The sequence below is a fragment of the Podarcis vaucheri genome, assembly GCF_965113315.1.
Source record: "Podarcis vaucheri genome assembly, chromosome: 2".
In the NCBI taxonomy this organism is placed as follows: domain Eukaryota; kingdom Metazoa; phylum Chordata; class Lepidosauria; order Squamata; family Lacertidae; genus Podarcis; species Podarcis vaucheri.
This window is the reverse complement of record NC_138760.1, coordinates 125,126,825-125,145,756: the sequence shown is the minus strand read 5'-3', so window position 1 is coordinate 125,145,756 and position 18,932 is coordinate 125,126,825. Positions and strand designations below refer to the sequence as shown.

At 45.5% G+C, this 18,932-nt stretch overlaps 1 protein-coding gene across 1 annotated transcript; it reads left to right on the top strand.

The window, feature by feature from the left end:
* Positions 1-10,798: 10,798 nt before the first annotated feature.
* Positions 10,799-14,764, top strand: LOC309526204 (uncharacterized protein; the record flags this gene model as incomplete). Its single annotated transcript, XM_082212118.1, has 3 exons — positions 10,799-11,569; positions 11,774-11,834; positions 12,531-14,764. 3 exons carry the CDS (start codon positions 10,799-10,801, stop codon positions 13,847-13,849), a joined length of 2,151 nt encoding a protein of 716 aa, XP_082068244.1. The 3' UTR covers positions 13,850-14,764.
* Positions 14,765-18,932: the final 4,168 nt, after the last annotated feature.

Genomic DNA, 18,932 nt, shown 5'->3' with positions numbered 1-18,932 from the left:
GACACTTTCAATCTGTTCCATATTTCCAAATTTGTCTTTCTTTCTTTCCATGTTGTTTTATAATTGTCCTTGAATAGGTTTGTGTTTTTCAGGGAGAGCCAGACCCCCAAATATTTTATTTTATTTACCACTGTTATTTCCGTTTTACTTTGCAGGTGATCTGTTTGTTCCACGTTCATGTTTTTACCATAATTTTTGTTTTACCCTTATTAATTTTCAATCCTGCCAACATTCCAAATTCTTCAATTACTTTTAATGCTTCCGCTGTCAAAGTTAAAGGTTCTTGTACTGTCAAGACTATATGGTCGGCGAAGGCTTTAACCTTATATTCTTTTCCGCCACACTTTATCCCTGTAATTCTTTCTGTCTCTCTTATATTTACATTTTTCACGAAGGGGGAGCTTGTTTAAGGCAGACCTGCAACCCAGAGTTTACAACGGAAAGGAAAAGAGGGACAGGATGTGTATTAGGGCTTCTGCAGGTGGAGGTTGCTACATTTCCTGGAGCAAAGATCAAAAGAGTCTTAGGAGGAAGGAAGGCAGCTCAGTGGTAGAGTGCCTCCCTTACATTGCAAAAGGTGGCACGTTCAATCCCCAGTATCTCCATGTAGGGCTTGGGAGAGGCTTCCTGTATGAAACCCTGGAGAGCAGCTTCCAGTCAGTGTAGACCAGGGGTCTGCAACCTTTAAGACAATAAGAGCCACTTGGACCTGTTTCCGAAGAAAAATAATCCGGGAGCCGCAAAACTCGTCATTATAAAAATAACTTTTTTGTCACTTTTTTATTATTTCTTTGTTTGACCCCTCAGAATTACTCCTCCTCATAGAAATAAACGTTAAATTAACAAGTTACCTTTTTGTGTGTGTGTGTTCTTCACTCCCCTTCAAAACAGTGACCAGCGGTACATGCCCCTTACAATGTAGCGGGCGGGCGGGTGGGAAGGTGACATCGGGACGATGCGTGACAAATGCACGCACCGCCCCCATGCGATGTCACAGCCAGTACAGCGCCCGCCACAGTGGGGAGTGTCGGGGCGCACAATGCGCCTCCTCCCCTCGCTAGTATCTGCCCCGGAGCTGCAGCAAAGGTGTAAAAGAGCCACATGCGGCTCCGGAGCCCCGGGTTGCAGACCCCTGGTGTAGACAGTACTGAGCTAAGTGGCCAAAGTTACTATTCTTTTGTGTACATGATGGAACATGAAGGAAAAGATTCATTTGTGAGCTATTTTCCTAAAACAGTAAGATGGAGAGTGTCTAGTGTACATATGGGACACACAATGTATCCTTTGAAGGCTGAGCTGAACAGGATACTTCTTATGCTTGTAATTCTCTGTATTTCCTGTTTCTCAAAATGCCTTGTTTCAAACAATCTACTTTCCTAAATAGGCAAAGGGAAAGTGGCAGTCAGTAAATGAAGCAGAAGACGCCCGAGCATACGAAGAAGGTTGCAAGGAGCCCAGTTGGACCACAGCCAGGATGATGATGTTTGATACTTGCAAGGAGCCAGACCTGTGCATTGCCTATGGGGAACCCATCAAGCAAAAGCCCATCATCCACAAGAGAACGGGGGGTCAGCAGGAAGCCCACCCAGTTGATGAGGAGGATGAACCCCTTTTTCATGGAGGAAGTTCCGGAGCCTCCTGGAAAATCACAGTACAGACAATTCCTGTTGCTGCTAAGGAGCAGGATGTGTGCATTGTGGGTGAGGAGAACATCTGGCACTACCCCAACCCCTGCGAGAGAAATATGTGTTTGCAGAATATCAGCTCAGGGGAGGGTCCAGTTTACAGCAAAGGAGACTCCAGTGTCCCAAGTAAAACTCCAGCCCAGGGTGTTGTTGATGCCACAGCCAGGATGATGATGATGCTTGATATTTCTAGGGAGCCAGACCTGTGCATTGTCTATGGGGAACCCATCAGGCCAAAGCCCATCGTCCATAACAGAACTGAGGGTCAGCAGGAAGCCCACCCAGTCGAGGAGGGGAAGGATGTACCCCTTCTTCGTGGAGGAAGTTGCAGATCCCCCTGGGAAATCATGTTGGAGACAGTTCCTGGTGCTGCTGAGGAGCAGGATGTGTGCATTGTAGGTGAGGAAAACATCTGGCACAACCCCAACATCTGTGAGAGAAAAGCGTGTTTGCAGGAAACGCTCTCAGTGGAGGGTACCGTTCACAGCAAACTAGATTCCAGTATGCCCAGTGAACCTCCAGCCCAGACTGTTGGTGATGCTGCTAAAGGACAAGACATCTGCATTGTGTATGACCAAGGTGTCCTACAAAAGCACACTGTCCATATCAGAATTGGGTATCCTGAGGAAACACACCCAGGGAAGGATGTAGTTAAACCTATTGCTGGTGGAAGAGATTGGAAAGGCCCCAAGGAATCCACCTTCCAGCCTGCTGCTGATGCCCCCAAGGAACAAAACTCCTGCATTGTGCGTGAGGAAATGGTTAGACAGAGGCCCATTTTTCAAGGTACAGCTCCCAGTGAAGCCACAGCTCAGAGAGGTATGGATACTGGTAAGTAATAGGACTCTCGGGTAATTCATATTGGTGAGGGAGGTCCCAGGCAGAATTGCTTCTTAGCTCCAGGTCTGAATGACAAGCACACAAGGCTATTTTTGAGGTCATCCCATGCTACAGCAACTTACAGTAGACCCACTAAAAGTAATGGACATAGAACCCACTCTATGTAGGTTCTGTTTGCTGGGGAAACTGTACTGCTCTTGAGTTGTATATATTTATATATAAGCCTTGTGCATAAATTTTTCAATTTCCCTTTGTACTTTTTGTTGTTCTGTTTGTTGTTCACAACTACTTTCCCTATGTTCATAGTCTGCTGCTTTTGCTGTACTGTCTGCTCTTGAGCATTAGAAAAGTTTCAATGCATCAAGAATTAGAAAACTTGATCTAACCTTGTGATGGACAAACAATAGAGCTATGCTTCCTAAAGCCAATGTAAGCTTCCACCTGCAGACTGAGAAAATATTTGCTCTCGAGAGTAAAATCTCTACAGGTAGAAACTTGCTGGTGAATCTGAGGCAATGGCAAAACCAGACTCAGGATATTGAGCGGAGTGGAAAGAAAGGTCACCCATGATGGCAACTCATTGCCCGCTTAGACAACTATGGCCCAAAAGTGTATCAAAAAGACAAAACATATTACATTGAATGTCTCAGTTTCCATATCTCTCTCTGACATCCATGTTTTCCTTCTTTCTTATCCAGCAGGTGTTGTGCAGTGGAGACAGAACAAAAGGAAAACTTTGAAAACAGCACTGGATGAGATGGTGGAACAAAACCTCCTGAGTCACGATGGACCAAGGAGGGAAAAGAGAAGCCACAGAAAACGGAAGACAGACAAATCCATCGTTCCTCAAAGTAGCTTCTTCACTGAGCAAGGAGAACAACCAGAAAACAGAGATGCTTTGAGAACATCCAAAAAGGAGAAAACAATTCAAACAGCAGAATCTGGAGAAATAAGCAGTGGGAGCAGAAACAATGGAAACAGCCCCACATGCCCTACAGAGGTGAAGCGATTTACTTGTTTGGAGTGTGGAAGGAGCTTCAGGTATCAGAAGCAGTTTGCTGCCCATCAGAAGATTCACACAGGACAGAAATCACATAAATGTGCAGACTGTGGAAAGAGCTTCTGCAGGAAATGGAACCTTAAAGTACATGAAAGATCCCACACAGGGGAGAAGCCTTTTAAATGTTCAAAGTGTGAGAAGAGCTTCACTGACAGCTCAAACCTTACCGTACATAAGAGAACTCACACAGGGGAGAAGCCTTTCAAATGTTCAAAGTGTGAGAAAAGCTTCACTGTGAGCTCAAACCTTGCTAACCATACAAGAACTCACACAGGGGAGAAGCCTTACAAGTGTTTGGAGTGTGATAAATGTTTCGCACACAGCTCACACCTTACAGTACATAAAAGAAAGCACACAGGAGAGAAACCCTACAGATGCCCTGTGTGTACAAAAAGCTTCCGTGAGAGCGGAGGTCTTTCCAGACATACAAGGTCTTGCCATACAGGGGAGAAACTGTGCAAGTGTGAACAATGTGGAAAGAGCTTCACCCAAAAATCAGACCTCAAGAGGCATCAAGAGCACCACACAAGGGAGACGCCCAACCAGGGTTCAAATCTCAGTGAGAGTTTAGATAATGAATTGAGACCTCATGAAGGTGAGAATGCACAGCGGATGGAAACCATGTAACTTCCCCAACTATCCTAAGAAAGTCACATCCACACAATACTCTTAAAGCTTCCCCTCAAGGAATCCTGGGAACTTCATTTCTTAAGGGTGCTGGCAATTGTAGGTCTATGAAGTACAAACTAATTTCCCATCATTCTTTGGATGAAGCCATGGCAACAGTTATAAATGTATGGTGTGAATGTGACCTCAGTCTCGGCATCCATCTTTTTGGCATCACAGGAGCCACCCAAAGGCTACATTCCCCAAACCTTCAAATACACACACATAAGCCATGCTTTGAGAGGGTTCTTGGGTCTTTTTAGTGACGAGAACTGATTGCCTCAGGTTTTGTTGTCCATTTGTGGTGTGGATTTCTTGTGACTTTTAAAAAAAAAAATAGCTTAATCCACACGAAAGAGAAGCATTTTAAATGCTCAAAATGTGAGCAGGGCTTCCAGTTCAGCATGCAGCTCAACGCACACCAGAGAACCCATGAAGTGGAGAAAACATACAAATGCTCAAAATGCGACAAGGACTTTACTTCTCCATTTGATCTCATTAAACATAACAAGATGCACATTGAAGAAGGACCTCACAAATGCTCAGAATGCGGAGAGAGCTTCAGGTGCAGCACATCCCATGCTTCTGAACCAAGTCTTGTTGAACATAATGTAACCCGCCCTGAAAAGAAATGTTTTGTATCTTCCAAGTGTTCCAGCGGAAGCCTTGGGTTACATCAACTGAAGCATAAATAGGAGACGTCGCAGAGCTTCTCAGGCTGAAGCAAGACCCTTTTTAAAATATCCAATTAATCAGCACAAGACAACTCCCACTCATTAACCCACAAGTGTGGGGAAAGCTTTTATGATAGTGCACTCATTTCACGTCAGTTGAATCGGCACAAGACAGCAATGGAGAGGCAGAGAGATCTTGCAAATGCTTCTCTTTCTCCATTCTTCTACTTCAGTGTATTTTCCCTGTCACCGGTACTTCTTTTTAAATGCATGTTTTATTTGGGACTTGCTTCAATAAGTATTTTAATGTGTTTGCTCTATTCATCAATAAATTTTGTATGTTTTTTATTCCTTTTGCTTCTCTTTTTATTACTCTTGCCTCCTGTCAAGATTGCAGTTTTAAATATGCTGCTGCAGCATTTATTAAATTGTTAGTTTGGTGTTTTTGGTACGACTTTTCTCATTGCACATGGCTGCACAACCTCTGGCCTGTGCGCCAATCTGTATTCCCCAAGCCATGGCTTCCCAGTGATGAAGAAAGGCTAACCGGCAACCGGGGTAGGGCATATCGCCAGCGACACATGCGTGGCATCGCTATGTATGGCACAGGCGAGTGGAGCCACGCATGTGCTGTACGCAGCGGTTGGCCACTGCTTGCACTTGAGCACCTTATGGATGGTGGCAGGATCCTCCGCTTGCAGCTGTAGCGATGGCAGAGGGATCCCACCGCCACCCGTAGGGCGCTTGAGTGGCGTCGGGGGCAAACCGCTATGTATGGCACATGTGCAGCACTGCTTGCATGCCCTGTACAGAGAGGCGCTGTGTATGCCCTATACGTAGTGATGCCACACATAGCAGTTTGCCCCCAGCACCACTTGAGCACCGTAAGGACACTGGCGGGATCCTCTGCACACAGCTGCAGCGGTAGCTTGCACCGTCACGGCCAAGGGCGGCTGGGCGAGCACCCTGCAGAGTGCCTTCTGGTCGCTCCCCTCAAACATGGCACCTGGGGTGGCGCACGCCCACCCCACCCCCTCCTCCGCCACTGTGCCTGCCTAACCATAAACTAGCAGCTAGTGAGCAGGAAGAAAGCGTTTAGTTAAATCATAGGAAGCTCATGGGAGGTAGCTCAAAATCATCAGCACAGGAATGAAACTAAGAGACTGGACGCTCCAGCCCTAGCAGTGCTCACTGTTGGCGCATGATGCATGCCATGCGCCTTGGACACACCTACCACACGCTCCGCCTGTTGGCATGCAGCCTCAGCATGGCACAAGTAAATAAATGCAGCGGGACCACACCCTATGTTCCTCGTTGCAGAACTGGCAAGGACCCCCAATGCGCACACTCTCCCACAGAGAGATGCCAAAGGACAGCCTAGGGAAAGTTCCCTGTGAGAGACGTACAGCTAAAGGGGCAGCACAGGCATAAGAGCCTGCTGGATCAGGTCAAAGGCCATCTAGTCCAGCATCCTCTTTACACAGAGGCCACCCTGATGTCCTCAGGGAAACCTTCAAGCAGAACCTCAGCCCAAGAGGATTCTGGTACAGTCAAACCTTGGTTGACGAACGCAATCCGTTCTGGAAGCCCATTCAGCTTCCGAAACGTTCGACAATTGAGAGGCAACTTCTGAGTGGCTGCAAGAGCTTCTTGCACACAAGCAGAAGCCACGTCGGACGTTGGGGTTCTGAAAAATGTTCGAAAACCAGAACACTTACTTCCGGGTTTTCAGCATTCGGAAACCGAAACATACGATAACAGAGGCACTCATTGAACTGTATTTGATAGCATTACTGCCTCCAACCAAGGGGCAGGGCATAGCTATCATGAATAGTAGCCATCAATAGTTTCATCTGTCATAAATGGGTGCAATCCTCTTGGAAAGCCATTGCGTGACTGAGCTCATGATCCTACCAGTTACTCTAGGCTTCCGATTTGGAGAGGATGCCTAAGGGTTGTTCTCCTCCTTCATCCAGCCACTCTGCAAGTACAATGTGAAAATGCTCATCATCTATTACCCACCTAAAGGGAAGTTCTCTTTCTGCACATAACTGTGGCATTATGGGGAAGTATTGCTTCTTTTCTCTTGCATTCTGGGAAGTCTCGCTTATCATCTTTTCTCTGCTTCTGCACATGAGTCTGAGAATGTTCTGATCAGTTCCCATTGAGTTCATGAAACAGTGTACCCTGACCTATTCTTAATGCATTGCTGACCACATCTACGGAACGTGATTGTTGTATTCTTTCATGTTATGATCAATCATTAGTTATAATTTAATTAGGAGGTTTCATGCCTGTCTAGTTCCAGCTTTGTTTCCCAGCCTTTAATCTATCGGTGATTAATGTTCACATGTAATTCCCGCCTTGTACTTATGTTAACCAATCAGCAACAAGTTGCTTTGTGTTTGTATCAACCAATCAGCCACAAGCACACCTGTGGCAATGTTTGTAATATTCAATAAAAGAGAGTTCCCAGGGCTCGCCCCGGCAGACGCCTCTCATATGACACCTGCCTCCCGTCTGTCATGGATTCATTCCAACACCCACCCAAACCACACATTATGTTTTTGGTTTCTTTGCTGGATAAACAAACAACCAATTGTGTGGAATGATGGGTGTTGTGGTCCTACAAACATTGAAAGAGCCACAGGTCCCTCACCACAAGTATATATGTTTACGGATCCCTGATATGTACTGTTACGGGCTTTTGGGAAGTCAGTTTGGCTGATACCCTTGAGTGCCTTTCAGGTCTACAATCCTGTATCTGTGAGTTTAAAATCTAGTAGAAGCTGCTGCCGCTGCTGAACCACTCAGACCACTCTGTTTCTAAGGTAATTGATTAAGCTGGCCAGTTAAGTACCGCCATCTACATGTCTAATGAGATAGCTGAATGCTGTATCATCCTAGGGTGGAGAATAATAGCCCTGGCAACAACAAATTCAAAACAAAACAAGGAGGCCATAAATCAATGTGCACAGGGAAAAGATGATCTCTATCCATCTATCTATCTATCTATCTATCTATCTATCTATCTATCTATCTTCCTCCCTGCCACAGTTTGTTTTTCTGTGAACTCCAATTCCCAGCAGCCTTTGCACTTCCCACATAAACGATCAACACCTGGCCTCATTTATCTGAGCAAACACCCAAGTGGGTTAGTGAAGGGGCTTGAGATGAAGAAGGAAAGTCTGTGAATTCACCAGTGTCTACCAGAAGGGGTGAGCTGGAGCCTACCAAGAACTCAAGAGAAGACATGCTGGGATTTGGGTAGGAAATTCTGAACTGGGGGTCCCTGTTTTCCCCCTCACCTTTGTGGCATTTAAATGCAGACTTGATCTCACAAGGGGCTGCTGCTCTGGGCCTCGAATGTAGACCTGCCTTAGTAATAAGGGGACCTGGGTGAGTCAAAGGAGGAAGCTGGCATTCCTCCAGAGCAGGCACGTCCAACAGGTAGATCGTGATCTACCGCTAGATCACCGAACATCTGTGGTAGATCATGGGTAAACTGGGGTGGGGTCAAGAAGGTAGCCTCTTGCCTCTTGCATTAATTAAACATATCACTAAGGGGGAAACGTCCAAGTAGGAGCATGGTTGCTTAAGGGAGAGTCCTTGGGGAGATGCGATCCAGAGTCAATAACAGAAGGGAAAAGAGGGAAAGGGTGTGTTTTAGGTCTTCTGCAGGTGGAGGAATCTACATTTCTGGAGCAAATATCAACAGTGTCTTAGGGGGAAGTGGGAAGAAGGGATTTCTTATTGTGCAGGAGAAGGAATGTGGGTAGCAAGGAAGGGTGCAAGAGAGATTTCTTCCCCTGGGAGGTTAAGATGGGGTGGGGCTTGGGAAGGGCGTCTCTTGCCTTCGTGTTTTGCATTAATGAAATATTTCCCTAAGGGGGAGCTTGTTTTTTGTTAATTCGTTTTCAATTAAAAACCTTCCGATTGGTGACAAATCAAATCTTGCCAAATCATAATACAAACAGTACAGCCAATTATACAGTCCAAATTTTAAAAAATTCAGAAGGGGACTTCCTATGTTCTGGATGTTGAGAGAAAATGTCTTTTATTTTCTGCTTTCTTCTCTCTTGTTGTTTTCCAATTTCATATTTCCGATCTTAACCATCCTTATCTCACAATCACTGGTGTATGACTCTCAATCTTGCTTAACAAAGCCCATATATCTGTTAACATGCAAGAGGCAAATTTTATTCCATGTTGATCTCTTTCAGTTGTTTTTAAAACACAGTCCTTCCAATGGCCCCTTCTTTCGCTTCCGCTGCTTTTAGCTCCAAAGACTCTGGGCTCCCTTCCAAGACTCCTTCAACTGATAAAATTTATGGCGTGGCGATCTTTCTGATCTCTTAACGAGCCAATGTTTCAGTTAAAAACAATGCCATGGAGCATACTATACAATCAGTATTTATGTAGAGACTGTTTTCAGTTCTTCTAAAATCCAAGCCAGCTTTCCACAGGCCTTAGGAAAGCCAGCAGAAATCCAAGAATCACCGTCACTTTCTCCTTAAACCATACATGAGAATAATCCATTCAGACAAATCCAATTTTGTGTGAAATACCCCCTTTTATAGTCCATCAAATAGCTCCAGCGGGCCCCCCCCCCCAATAGGGGAGGCTGTTCTTTTTTCTTCCTGAGCAACAGCCATGGCCATTTTTTTCCCCTCAGCCTAATCCGCTTTCATATCTGATCTTGTTTTGCCAGTTCTAATTGGGGCTTTCCACTGGAGACCGGGCAGCCATGTATCCAATTAACATTTACAGTTCCTCCTGCAATTCCTTTAGATAACTGATTCTTTCTTAGTGGGGTTCGCCATATCATGAAATAGCAAATATAAAGAATGTACAAAAACGGCTGCCGCTCACCTCATAAATCAAAGCACAAAGATGAGAGTCCTTTTCAAGTCCAAACCTTGGCATCCAGTGATTGGTTAGTTTAGCAGATATTTTCCATCTCTTTCTTTCCAGAACACGCCTGTTTCTTAGTCTGAATTCAATAATTTTTAAAAACAGGCATTTCCTGGCTCATGCCGAATGGCTCTGGAGAGTTCCCAGTTCACGCAGTGCGCACCCAGCGGCCCTGCCCCACATTCTGAAGCGAGCGGCAGATAATGGACGATCTGCGGGTCATGGCCTGTCCCCCCTTACGCTGGGGTGTCTGCAGGGATAATTACCCCCATATCATCCCTGATAACCTGCACGGTTGGGGTCTGATGTAATGGGGAAAGCAGCCATTTCCCACGCCCAGGAAACCAGAAGTCCATGGGTGAGGGGGCTTGTTTAAGGCAGACCTGCAACCCAGATTTCACAATGGAAAGGAAAAGAGGGACAGGATGTGTATTAGGGCTTCTGCAGGTGGAGGTTGCAACATGTCCTGGAGCAAAGATCAAAGGAGTCTTAGGGGGAAGGAACGCAGCTCAATGGTAGAGTGCCTGCCTAACATTGCAGAAGAAGTTCAATCCCCAGGATCTCCATGTAGGGCTTGGGAGAGGCTTCCTGGATGAAACACTGGAGAGCTGCTAACAGTCAGTGTAGACAGTACAGAGCTAAGTGGCCAAAGTTACTATCCTCTTGTGTATATGAGGATCATGAAGGAAAACATTCATTTCTGAGCTATTTTCCTAAAACAGTAAGATGGAGAGTGTCTGGTGTGCATATGTGGCACACAATGTATCCTTTGAAGGCTGAGCTGAACAGGATATTTCTTATGCTTCTAATTCTCTGTATTTCCTGTTTCTCAAGATACCTTGTTTCAAACAATCTACTTTCCTAAATAGGCAAAGGGAAACTGGCAGCCAGTAAATGAAGCAGAAGACGCCCGTGCATACGAAGAAGGTTGCAAGGAGTCCAGTTGGACCACAGCCAGGATGATGAGGTTTGATACTTGCAAGGAGCCAGACCTGTGCATTGTCTATGGGGAACCCATCAGGCAAAAGCCCCTCATCCATATGAGAACAAAGGGTCAGAAGAAAGCCCAGCCAGTTGATGAGGAGGATGAACCCCTTTTTCATGGAAGAAGTTCCAGAGCCTCCTGGAAAATCACAGTACAGACAGTTCCTGGTGCTGCTAAGGAGCAGGATGTGTGCATTGTGGGTGAGGAGAACATCTGGCACTACCCCAACACCTGCGAGAGAAATATGTGTTTGCAGAAAATCAGCTCAGGGGAGGGTCCAGTTTACAGCGAAGAAGACTCCAGTGTCCCAAGTAAAACTCCAGCCCAGGGTGTTGTTGATGCCACAGCCAGGATGATGGTGCTTGATATTTCTAGGGAGCCAGACCTGTGCATTGTCTATGGGGAACCCATCAGGCCAAAGCCCATCGTCCATAAGAGAACTGAGGGTCAGCAGGAAGCCCACCAAGTCGAGGAGGAGGATGTACCCCTTCTTCGTGGAGGAAGTTGCAGATCCCCCTGGGAAATCATGGTGGAGACAGTTCCTGGTGCTGCTGAGGAGCAGGATGTGTGCATTGTAGGTGAGGAAAACATCTGGCACAACCCCAACATCTGTGAGAGAAAAGTGTGTTTGCAGGAAACGCTCTCAGTGGAGAGTCCCATTCACAGCAAACTAGACTCCAGGGTCCCCAGTGAACCTCCAGCCCAGACTGTTGGTGATGCTGCTAAAGGACAAGACATCTGCATTGTGTATGACCAAGGTGTCCTACAAAAGCACACAGTCCATATCAGAATTGGGTATCCTGAGGAAACACACCCAGGGGAGGATGTAGTTAAACCTATTGCTGGTGGAAGAGATCGGAAAGGCCCCAAGGAATCCACCTTCCAGCCTGCTGCTGATGCCACCAAGGAACAAGACTCCTGCATTGTGCATGAGGAAATGGTTAGACAGAAGCCCATTTTTCAAGGAACAGCCCCCAGTGAAGCCACAGCTCAGAGAGATATGGATGCTGGTAAGTAATGGGGCTCCTGGATAATGCATATTGGGGAGGAGTAGAATTGCTTCTTAGCTCCAGGTCTTAATGACAAGCACACAAGGCTATTTTTGAGGTCATCCCATGCTACACCAACTTACAGTAGACCCACTAAAAGTAATGGACATAGAACCCACTCTATGTAGCTTTTGTTTGCTGGGGAAACTGTACTGCTCTTGAGTTGTATATATTTATATATAAGCCTTGTGCAGAAATTTTTCAATTTCGCTTTGTACTTTTTGTTGTTTTGTTTGTTGTTCACAACTACTTTCCCTATGTTCATAGTCTGCTACTTTTGCTGTACTCTCTGCTCTTGAGCATTAGAAAAGTTTCAGTGCATCAAGAATTAGAAATCTTGATCTAACCTTGTGATGGACAAACAATAGAGCTATGCTTCCTAAAGCCAATGTAAGCTTCCACCTGCAGACTGAGAAATTTGCTCTCGAGAGTAAAATCTCTACAGGTAGGAACTTGCTGGTGAATCTGAGGCAACGGCAAAACCTGACTAAGGCTCTTGAGCAGAGTGGAAAGAAAGGTCACCCATGATGGCAACTTACTGCCCGCTAAGACAGCAATGGCCCAAAAGTGTATCAAAAAGACAAAACATATTACATTGAATGTCTCAGTTTCCATCTCTCTATGACATCCATGTTTTCCTTCTCTCTTATCCAGCAGGTGTTGTGCAATGGAGACAGAACAGAAGGAAATCTTTGAAAAAAGCACAGGATGAGATGGTGGAGCAGAACCTCCTGAGTCACGATGGACCAAGGAGGGAAAAGAGAAGCCACAGAAAACGGAAGACAGACAAATCCATCACTTCTCAAAGTGGCTTCTTCACTGAGCAAGGAGAACAACCAGAAAACAGAGATGCTTTGAGAACATCCAAAAAGGAGAAAACAATTCAAAGGGCAGAGTCTGGAGAAATAAGCAGTGGGAGCAGAAACAATGGAAACAGCCCCACATGCCCTACAGAGGTGAAGCGATTTACTTGTTTGGAGTGTGGAAGGAGCTTCTGCAGGAAATGGAATCTTAAAGTACATAAAAGAACCCACACAGGGGAGAAGCCGTACAAATGTTTTAGGTGCGATAAAAGCTTCACTTACGGCTCACACCTTACTAGACATGAAAGAACTCACACAGGGGAGAAGCCGTACAAATGTTTGGAGTGCGATAAAAGCTTCACTGTCAGATCATACCTTACTAGACATCAAAGAATTCACACAGGGGAGAAGCCTTTCAAATGTTCAAAGTGTGGGAAAAGCTTTACTGCGAACTCAAACCTTACAGAACATATAAGAACTCACACAGGGGAGAAACCTTTCAAATGTTCAGTCTGTAATAAATGTTTTGCTAAGATGTCAAACCTTACTAGACATCAGAGGATTCACAGAAGGGAAAGACCCCATAAATGCTCAGTGTGTGGTAAGTGCTTCAGTCAGAAATCAAATCTTACTAAATATCTAAAACTTCACAGGAGGAAGACACCTTTTAAGTTATCACTGGGTAGAAAAAGCTTTAGTAAGAGCTCAAATCTTCTTAGTCAACAGATAATTCGCAAAAAAATGTATAAATGTTCAGCTTGCAGGAAAAACTATACTAAGTGGTCATACCTTACCAAACATAAAAGAGTACCACAGAAAGCAAAGAAAGCTTATAAATGCTCAGGGTGTAGAAAATGTTTCAGCAACAGGTCAGTCCTTACTAGACATAAGAGAATCATACACAGATGGAACAAAGTCTATGTATGTTCCAAGTGCAGTCAATGTTTCCGTTCAAGGAGACTTTTTATTACACATCAAAGAACCCACACAGCAGAGAAACCTTTTCAATGCTCAGAGTGTAGAAAAGCCTTTAGTCAGGAGGCAAATCTCCTTAGACATCAAAGAACTCACACAACAGAGAAACCCTACAAATGCCCGGTGTGTACAAAAAGCTTCAGTGAGAGCGCAGGTCTTTCCAGACATACAAGGTCTTGCCATACAGGGCAAGTGTGAACAATGTGGAAAGAGCTTCACCCATAAATCAGACTTCAAGAGGCATCGAAAGCATCACACAAGGGAAACGCCTAACCAGGGTTCAAATCTCAGTGAGAGTTTAAATGATGAATCGAGACCTCATGAAGGTGAGAACGCACAGCGGATGGAAACCATGTAACTTCTTCAACAATGCTAAGAAGGTCGCATCCATACAATACTCTTAAAGCTTCCCCCCAAGGAATCCTGGGAACTTCAGTTCTTAAGGGTGCTGGCAATTGTAGGTCTATGAAGTACAAACTACTTTTCCCATCATTCTTTGGATGAAGCCATGGCAACAGTTATAAATGTATGGTGTGAATGTGATCTCAGTCTCAGCATCCATCTTTTTGGCATCACTGGAGCCACCCAGAGGCTACATTCCACAAACCTTCAAATACACACACATAATCCATGCTTTGAGTGGGTTCTTGGGTCTTTTTAGTTGCCTCAGGTTTTGTTGTCCATTTGTGGTGTGGATTCCATGTGACATTTAAAAAAAAAAAAACCTTAATTGAGGGCTCCTCTGCTCATACAGCTGAATTAACCATATTGGGGATAACTGAGACGATTATTTAGGGTCTTGAGTCCATAGAGAAGAAGAGACCTGAGGAAGGACAGGAAAGTTTGAGAGGCTTCAGCGAGTTACCCTTCATCCGCCTGAAACGTAAAACTGGTACTGTAGCTGCTTTTGCTTTTTAGTTTTGTTGTGAGACTGCCTGAATAATAAAGTTGTGTGTATTTTAAGCTTGGTACTCTTCTGTTTTCACTGGCTCCTCGGAACAAAAACGGATGCAGGTTTCCAATTTAGGTTGCAGTTTCCTGCACACTTAGTCAACATCTGCTCCATGCAGTGAAAGCACTGTCATGACTTCCCCTAAAGAATTCTGGGAGCTGTAGATTATTAAGGGTGCTGAGGGGTGTTAGGGGAGGTCCCTATTCTCACAGAGCTACAGCTCCCAGAGTTCCTAAGGAAGAGAGGCTGATAGTTAAACCACTCTGTCTAGACACTCAAAGAACCCTTAAACGTTTTTGCTGTTTAGTTGTGTCCGACTCTTTGTGACCCCATGGACCAGAGCATGCCAGGCACTCCTGTCTTCCACTGCCTCCCACAGTTTGGTCAAACTCATGTTAGTAGCTTTGAGAACACTGTCCAACCAGCTTGTCCTCAATCTTTCCCAATATCAGGGTCTTTTCCAGTGAGTCTTCTCTTCTCGTGAGGTGGCCAAAGTATTGGAGCCTCAGTTTCAGGATCTGTCCTTTCAGTGAGCACTCAGGACTGATTTCCTTCAGAATGGAGAGGTTTGATCTTCTTGCAGTCCGTGGGACTCTCAAGAGTCTCCTCCAGCAACATAATTCAGAAGCATCAATTCTTCAGCGATCAGCCTTCTTTATGGTCCAGCTCTCACTTCCATACATCACTACTGGGAAAACCATAGCTTTAACTATATGGACCTATGGCGGCAAAGTGATGTCTCTGCTTTTTAAGATGTTGTCTAGGTTTGTCGTTACTTTTCTTCCAAGAAGCAGGTGCCTTAATTTCATGACTGCTGTCACCATCTGCAGTGATCATGGAGCCCAAGAAAGTAAAATCTCTCACTGCCTCCATTTCTTCCCCTTCTATTTGCCAGGAGATGATGGGACCAGTGGCCATGATCTTCATTTTTTTGATGCTGAGCTTCAGACCATATTTTGCGCTCTCCTCTTTCACCCTCATTAAAAGGTTATTTAATTCCTCCTCACTTTCTGCCATCAAAGTTGTGCATAGCTGTCAACGTTTCCCTTTTTTTAAGGGAAATTCCCTTCTTACGAATAGGATTCCTAGCAAGAAAAGGGAAAAGTTGAGAGCTATGAAGTTGTGTCATCTGCATATCTGAGGTTATCTTAATTCCGGCTTGGGATTCATCCAGTCCAACCTTTCGCATGATGAATTCTGCATATAATTTAAATAAACAGGGAGACAATATACAGCCTTGTCGTACCCCTTTCCCAATTTTGAACCAATCAGATGACAGGTGCTCTGAGCCCCAAAAACCCATCCCTCATGGAAATACAGCCAGAGTGGAGACAGAATTTAGTTTAAATGTTAATGGGCAAATTTTGGCCACAACTTTATTGAATACACAAATGTGACTGGTATTGACTTAGGCATTGGTATCAAAACTATAACTGGCTCCTGCCCCACCCTGCAGGAAACCTGTAAGGGTAAACAACCAGCAGGGGGATCTCCGTCAGTGTATATTGACTTGTGCTCACCCTCGGGGTTCCCAGGGGTCCTGGCATGGCCCTAGCCCCTCTCCAGGCTTCGGACGAGATCCAGACCCCTGGATTCCTGTAACGGAATACCCTATTCATTGGAGGGGCAGGTGATGGCCACACCTCCCCTCCCCACATTCCCTAAACCAATGCTTAACTGCCACATGAGCCAATCGCTCACCACCAATACTGTCACTCCCGCAACCAATCTAATAAACTTTTTTCAATTCCAGAGAGCCATACATCACTATCGCAATCCGACTGTTGGTTTCTATTTCCCTCACTGTGCAGCAAAATGCTTTTGCCACAATTGTTTACATTCCACAGTCAGAGTTACTGTTGGGTTCCCACGGGAATGGGAGACTGGATGTGACGTACACTGATTTCCTGTTTTTCAGTGTTCTCTCAGTTCTTTGTGTCAAGAGGAGTTGCTTCTCTGCTCTCACAGAGGCAGGATGTATGTTTGTATGCTCTCAGCATAGCTTGTAAATAAAGTTAGCATGTAGCACATTTACCTGCTTATCCTTCTGCTGTGTGACAACGCTCTGCTTGGGCTCAAGATAAGACGAGCCTGTACCCGTTCCAGATGGGCTGGAGCTGGTCAAATCTCACACCAACAGGTGCACACCATCCACCCTAAACAGGGCCACATTTCTGAAAATACCATCTGGGTGGGGAATCAGCCTGCTACCCAGCAAGCACCTTCCGTGCTGCGGCACGATCCCCACGCCTTCTGGCTTTGTCCATAGCAGCTGGGCACACACTCCCGCGCCAAGCGCGCCTTGAAAGGAGCTGTAACCAAAAAATGGTTGGACCCTCGCTAGCTCCTCCAAGTACTTCATATTTTCTTTTCTTTTATTTATTTTGGTTTAAGGTTAATATAATGCGAGTCCATAAGTCCAAGCCTTTTAACAAAGGCAGGTCATTTTCGCCCAGCTGCACAACTAAGGCAGAAGGTGGGCCCCACAAGAGGCAACAGTACATCCCAGCGCACCCTGGGCCTGGACAGCTAGGAAGCTCTCACTTGGGAGGTGAAGCTGGAGATCCACACCAGACTCAACAGCCCGTACGCTGGCCCAGGTCATTCTCCCCCAATTGGATCACAAGTGCAGAAGGCAGTCCCCAAGCCACCGCCTTAGCTATTCCACCTGGGGAGCAAACCCGCAAACCTGGCACCACCAGCACCAAGCTCCAACCAACTGAGATATCCCTTGATCTCAAGCCAAGGAATAAAACCATACTCACGGCCAGGTAAATTATATAGAATAAGGCAACAATTAATTAAAGGTGTACTTCACCCAAGTGTAACCCCATTAAGCACAATTAGTGCCGGCAGGTCCTAAAAATCACTAAATATAGGTCTTGAAGCTGCTGGCAAAATTGAATTAAAACCCAAACCCCTAATTCCAATAACTGATAATCCCTAAACAGTACAGTGAAAAGAGGTGGATCAACGGCCTCGTGACTGGTCACAGAAAAACTGGAAGCCCTGGCCCCAGAGACAGGTATAATGATCTGGGAAGGCAGTAAACCTTCAGCCTGAACCAACCCTCATGGTTGACTCAGTAAAAGGATAAAACCAACTTTGCAAGGGAATTGAATTGGCATAAAAGTTTGTACACCTATTTACAGGTGGTGTCATGGAATCAAAAATCTCCCTGCCACAGTTTGTTTGCTGCCAGGGGAAGATGCTCCATTTGGGCAAAGCAGGGCAGTGGCTAACCTTCAGTCTGACTTTTGCCAAACCCCACCTGCCTACTTTCTTGCTTACAACCAGTCCAGGGGGCGGGGAGTGGCATTGCTCATCAGCTTCCACCAACTGAGTCTCAGCTGTCGCACTTCCACAGCCCTGCAAGGAAAAGGAGGGGGACAAAACTAGAAAGTAGTTGTCTCTAGCGCCACCTGCTGTTGGACTCCCTGCCTTCTGCCCCAGTGGGCACCAGCCAAAGCTGCTTGCTGGGAACTGCAATCCCCAGCAGCCTTTGCTAATCCCACTGAAATCACCAACAGCTGGCACCATTTATCTGAGCAGATGAACAGCTGGGAGGGAGGAGGATACAGGAGGTCAGTCATAAATTCACCACCACCACCTGCCTACAATGTGTGGGGTTTGAAGCTACCTAGAGGTGAGGGGAAAACTCAGTGGGTTCTAAATGGGGTTTTCCTGTTTCTGCTCTATGTTCCTCCCTGGAAATTGATCCTCTGGCTTCAAATTGTGCTCCTGTAGTAGCTGCTATTTGGGGGCTGGTTTCTAGAGCTTCCTTGGTTCTAAAGAGATCTAGGTGAATTAAAGGAACCTTTTTTCTTCCTTCAGGGGGAAAAAGAGCGAAGCTGAAATCAGGAGATTCTCGATTGTAGAGGAAGAACTTTGGGAGACAGGATTGGGTAAGCGAAGGGAGTTGGTTTGCTGCCTCCTGCATTCAGTATTTTATAGACTACCTTTGCAGGAATGTGATTCTTTTTTTAAGGCAGATTCTTTTTTTTAAAAAAAAATGTGTAAACTGCCTTCGATTCCTGGTTTGAAGAAAAAGTCAGGATAATGATGATGACAATAATAAATGCACATTGGATGCATGGTGCGGTTCTGCAGCTTGAGCTTAAATAGCCTGGAGAAACTGCTTGATCATCTGCAAGAACTGCCACCTTCTGTTAGCAGGGCAGTGTAAACAGAAGGTTGTAATGGAGAAAATAGGTGGGGTGACATTGTAGCATCTGGAGAAAGTGCCATTAACTCAGTGCTCTTCCTAATTTCTAATAGCTGTGCTGGAGATCGATGGAAGATGGAAAGCTCCTGGATCCTGTCTTGCGG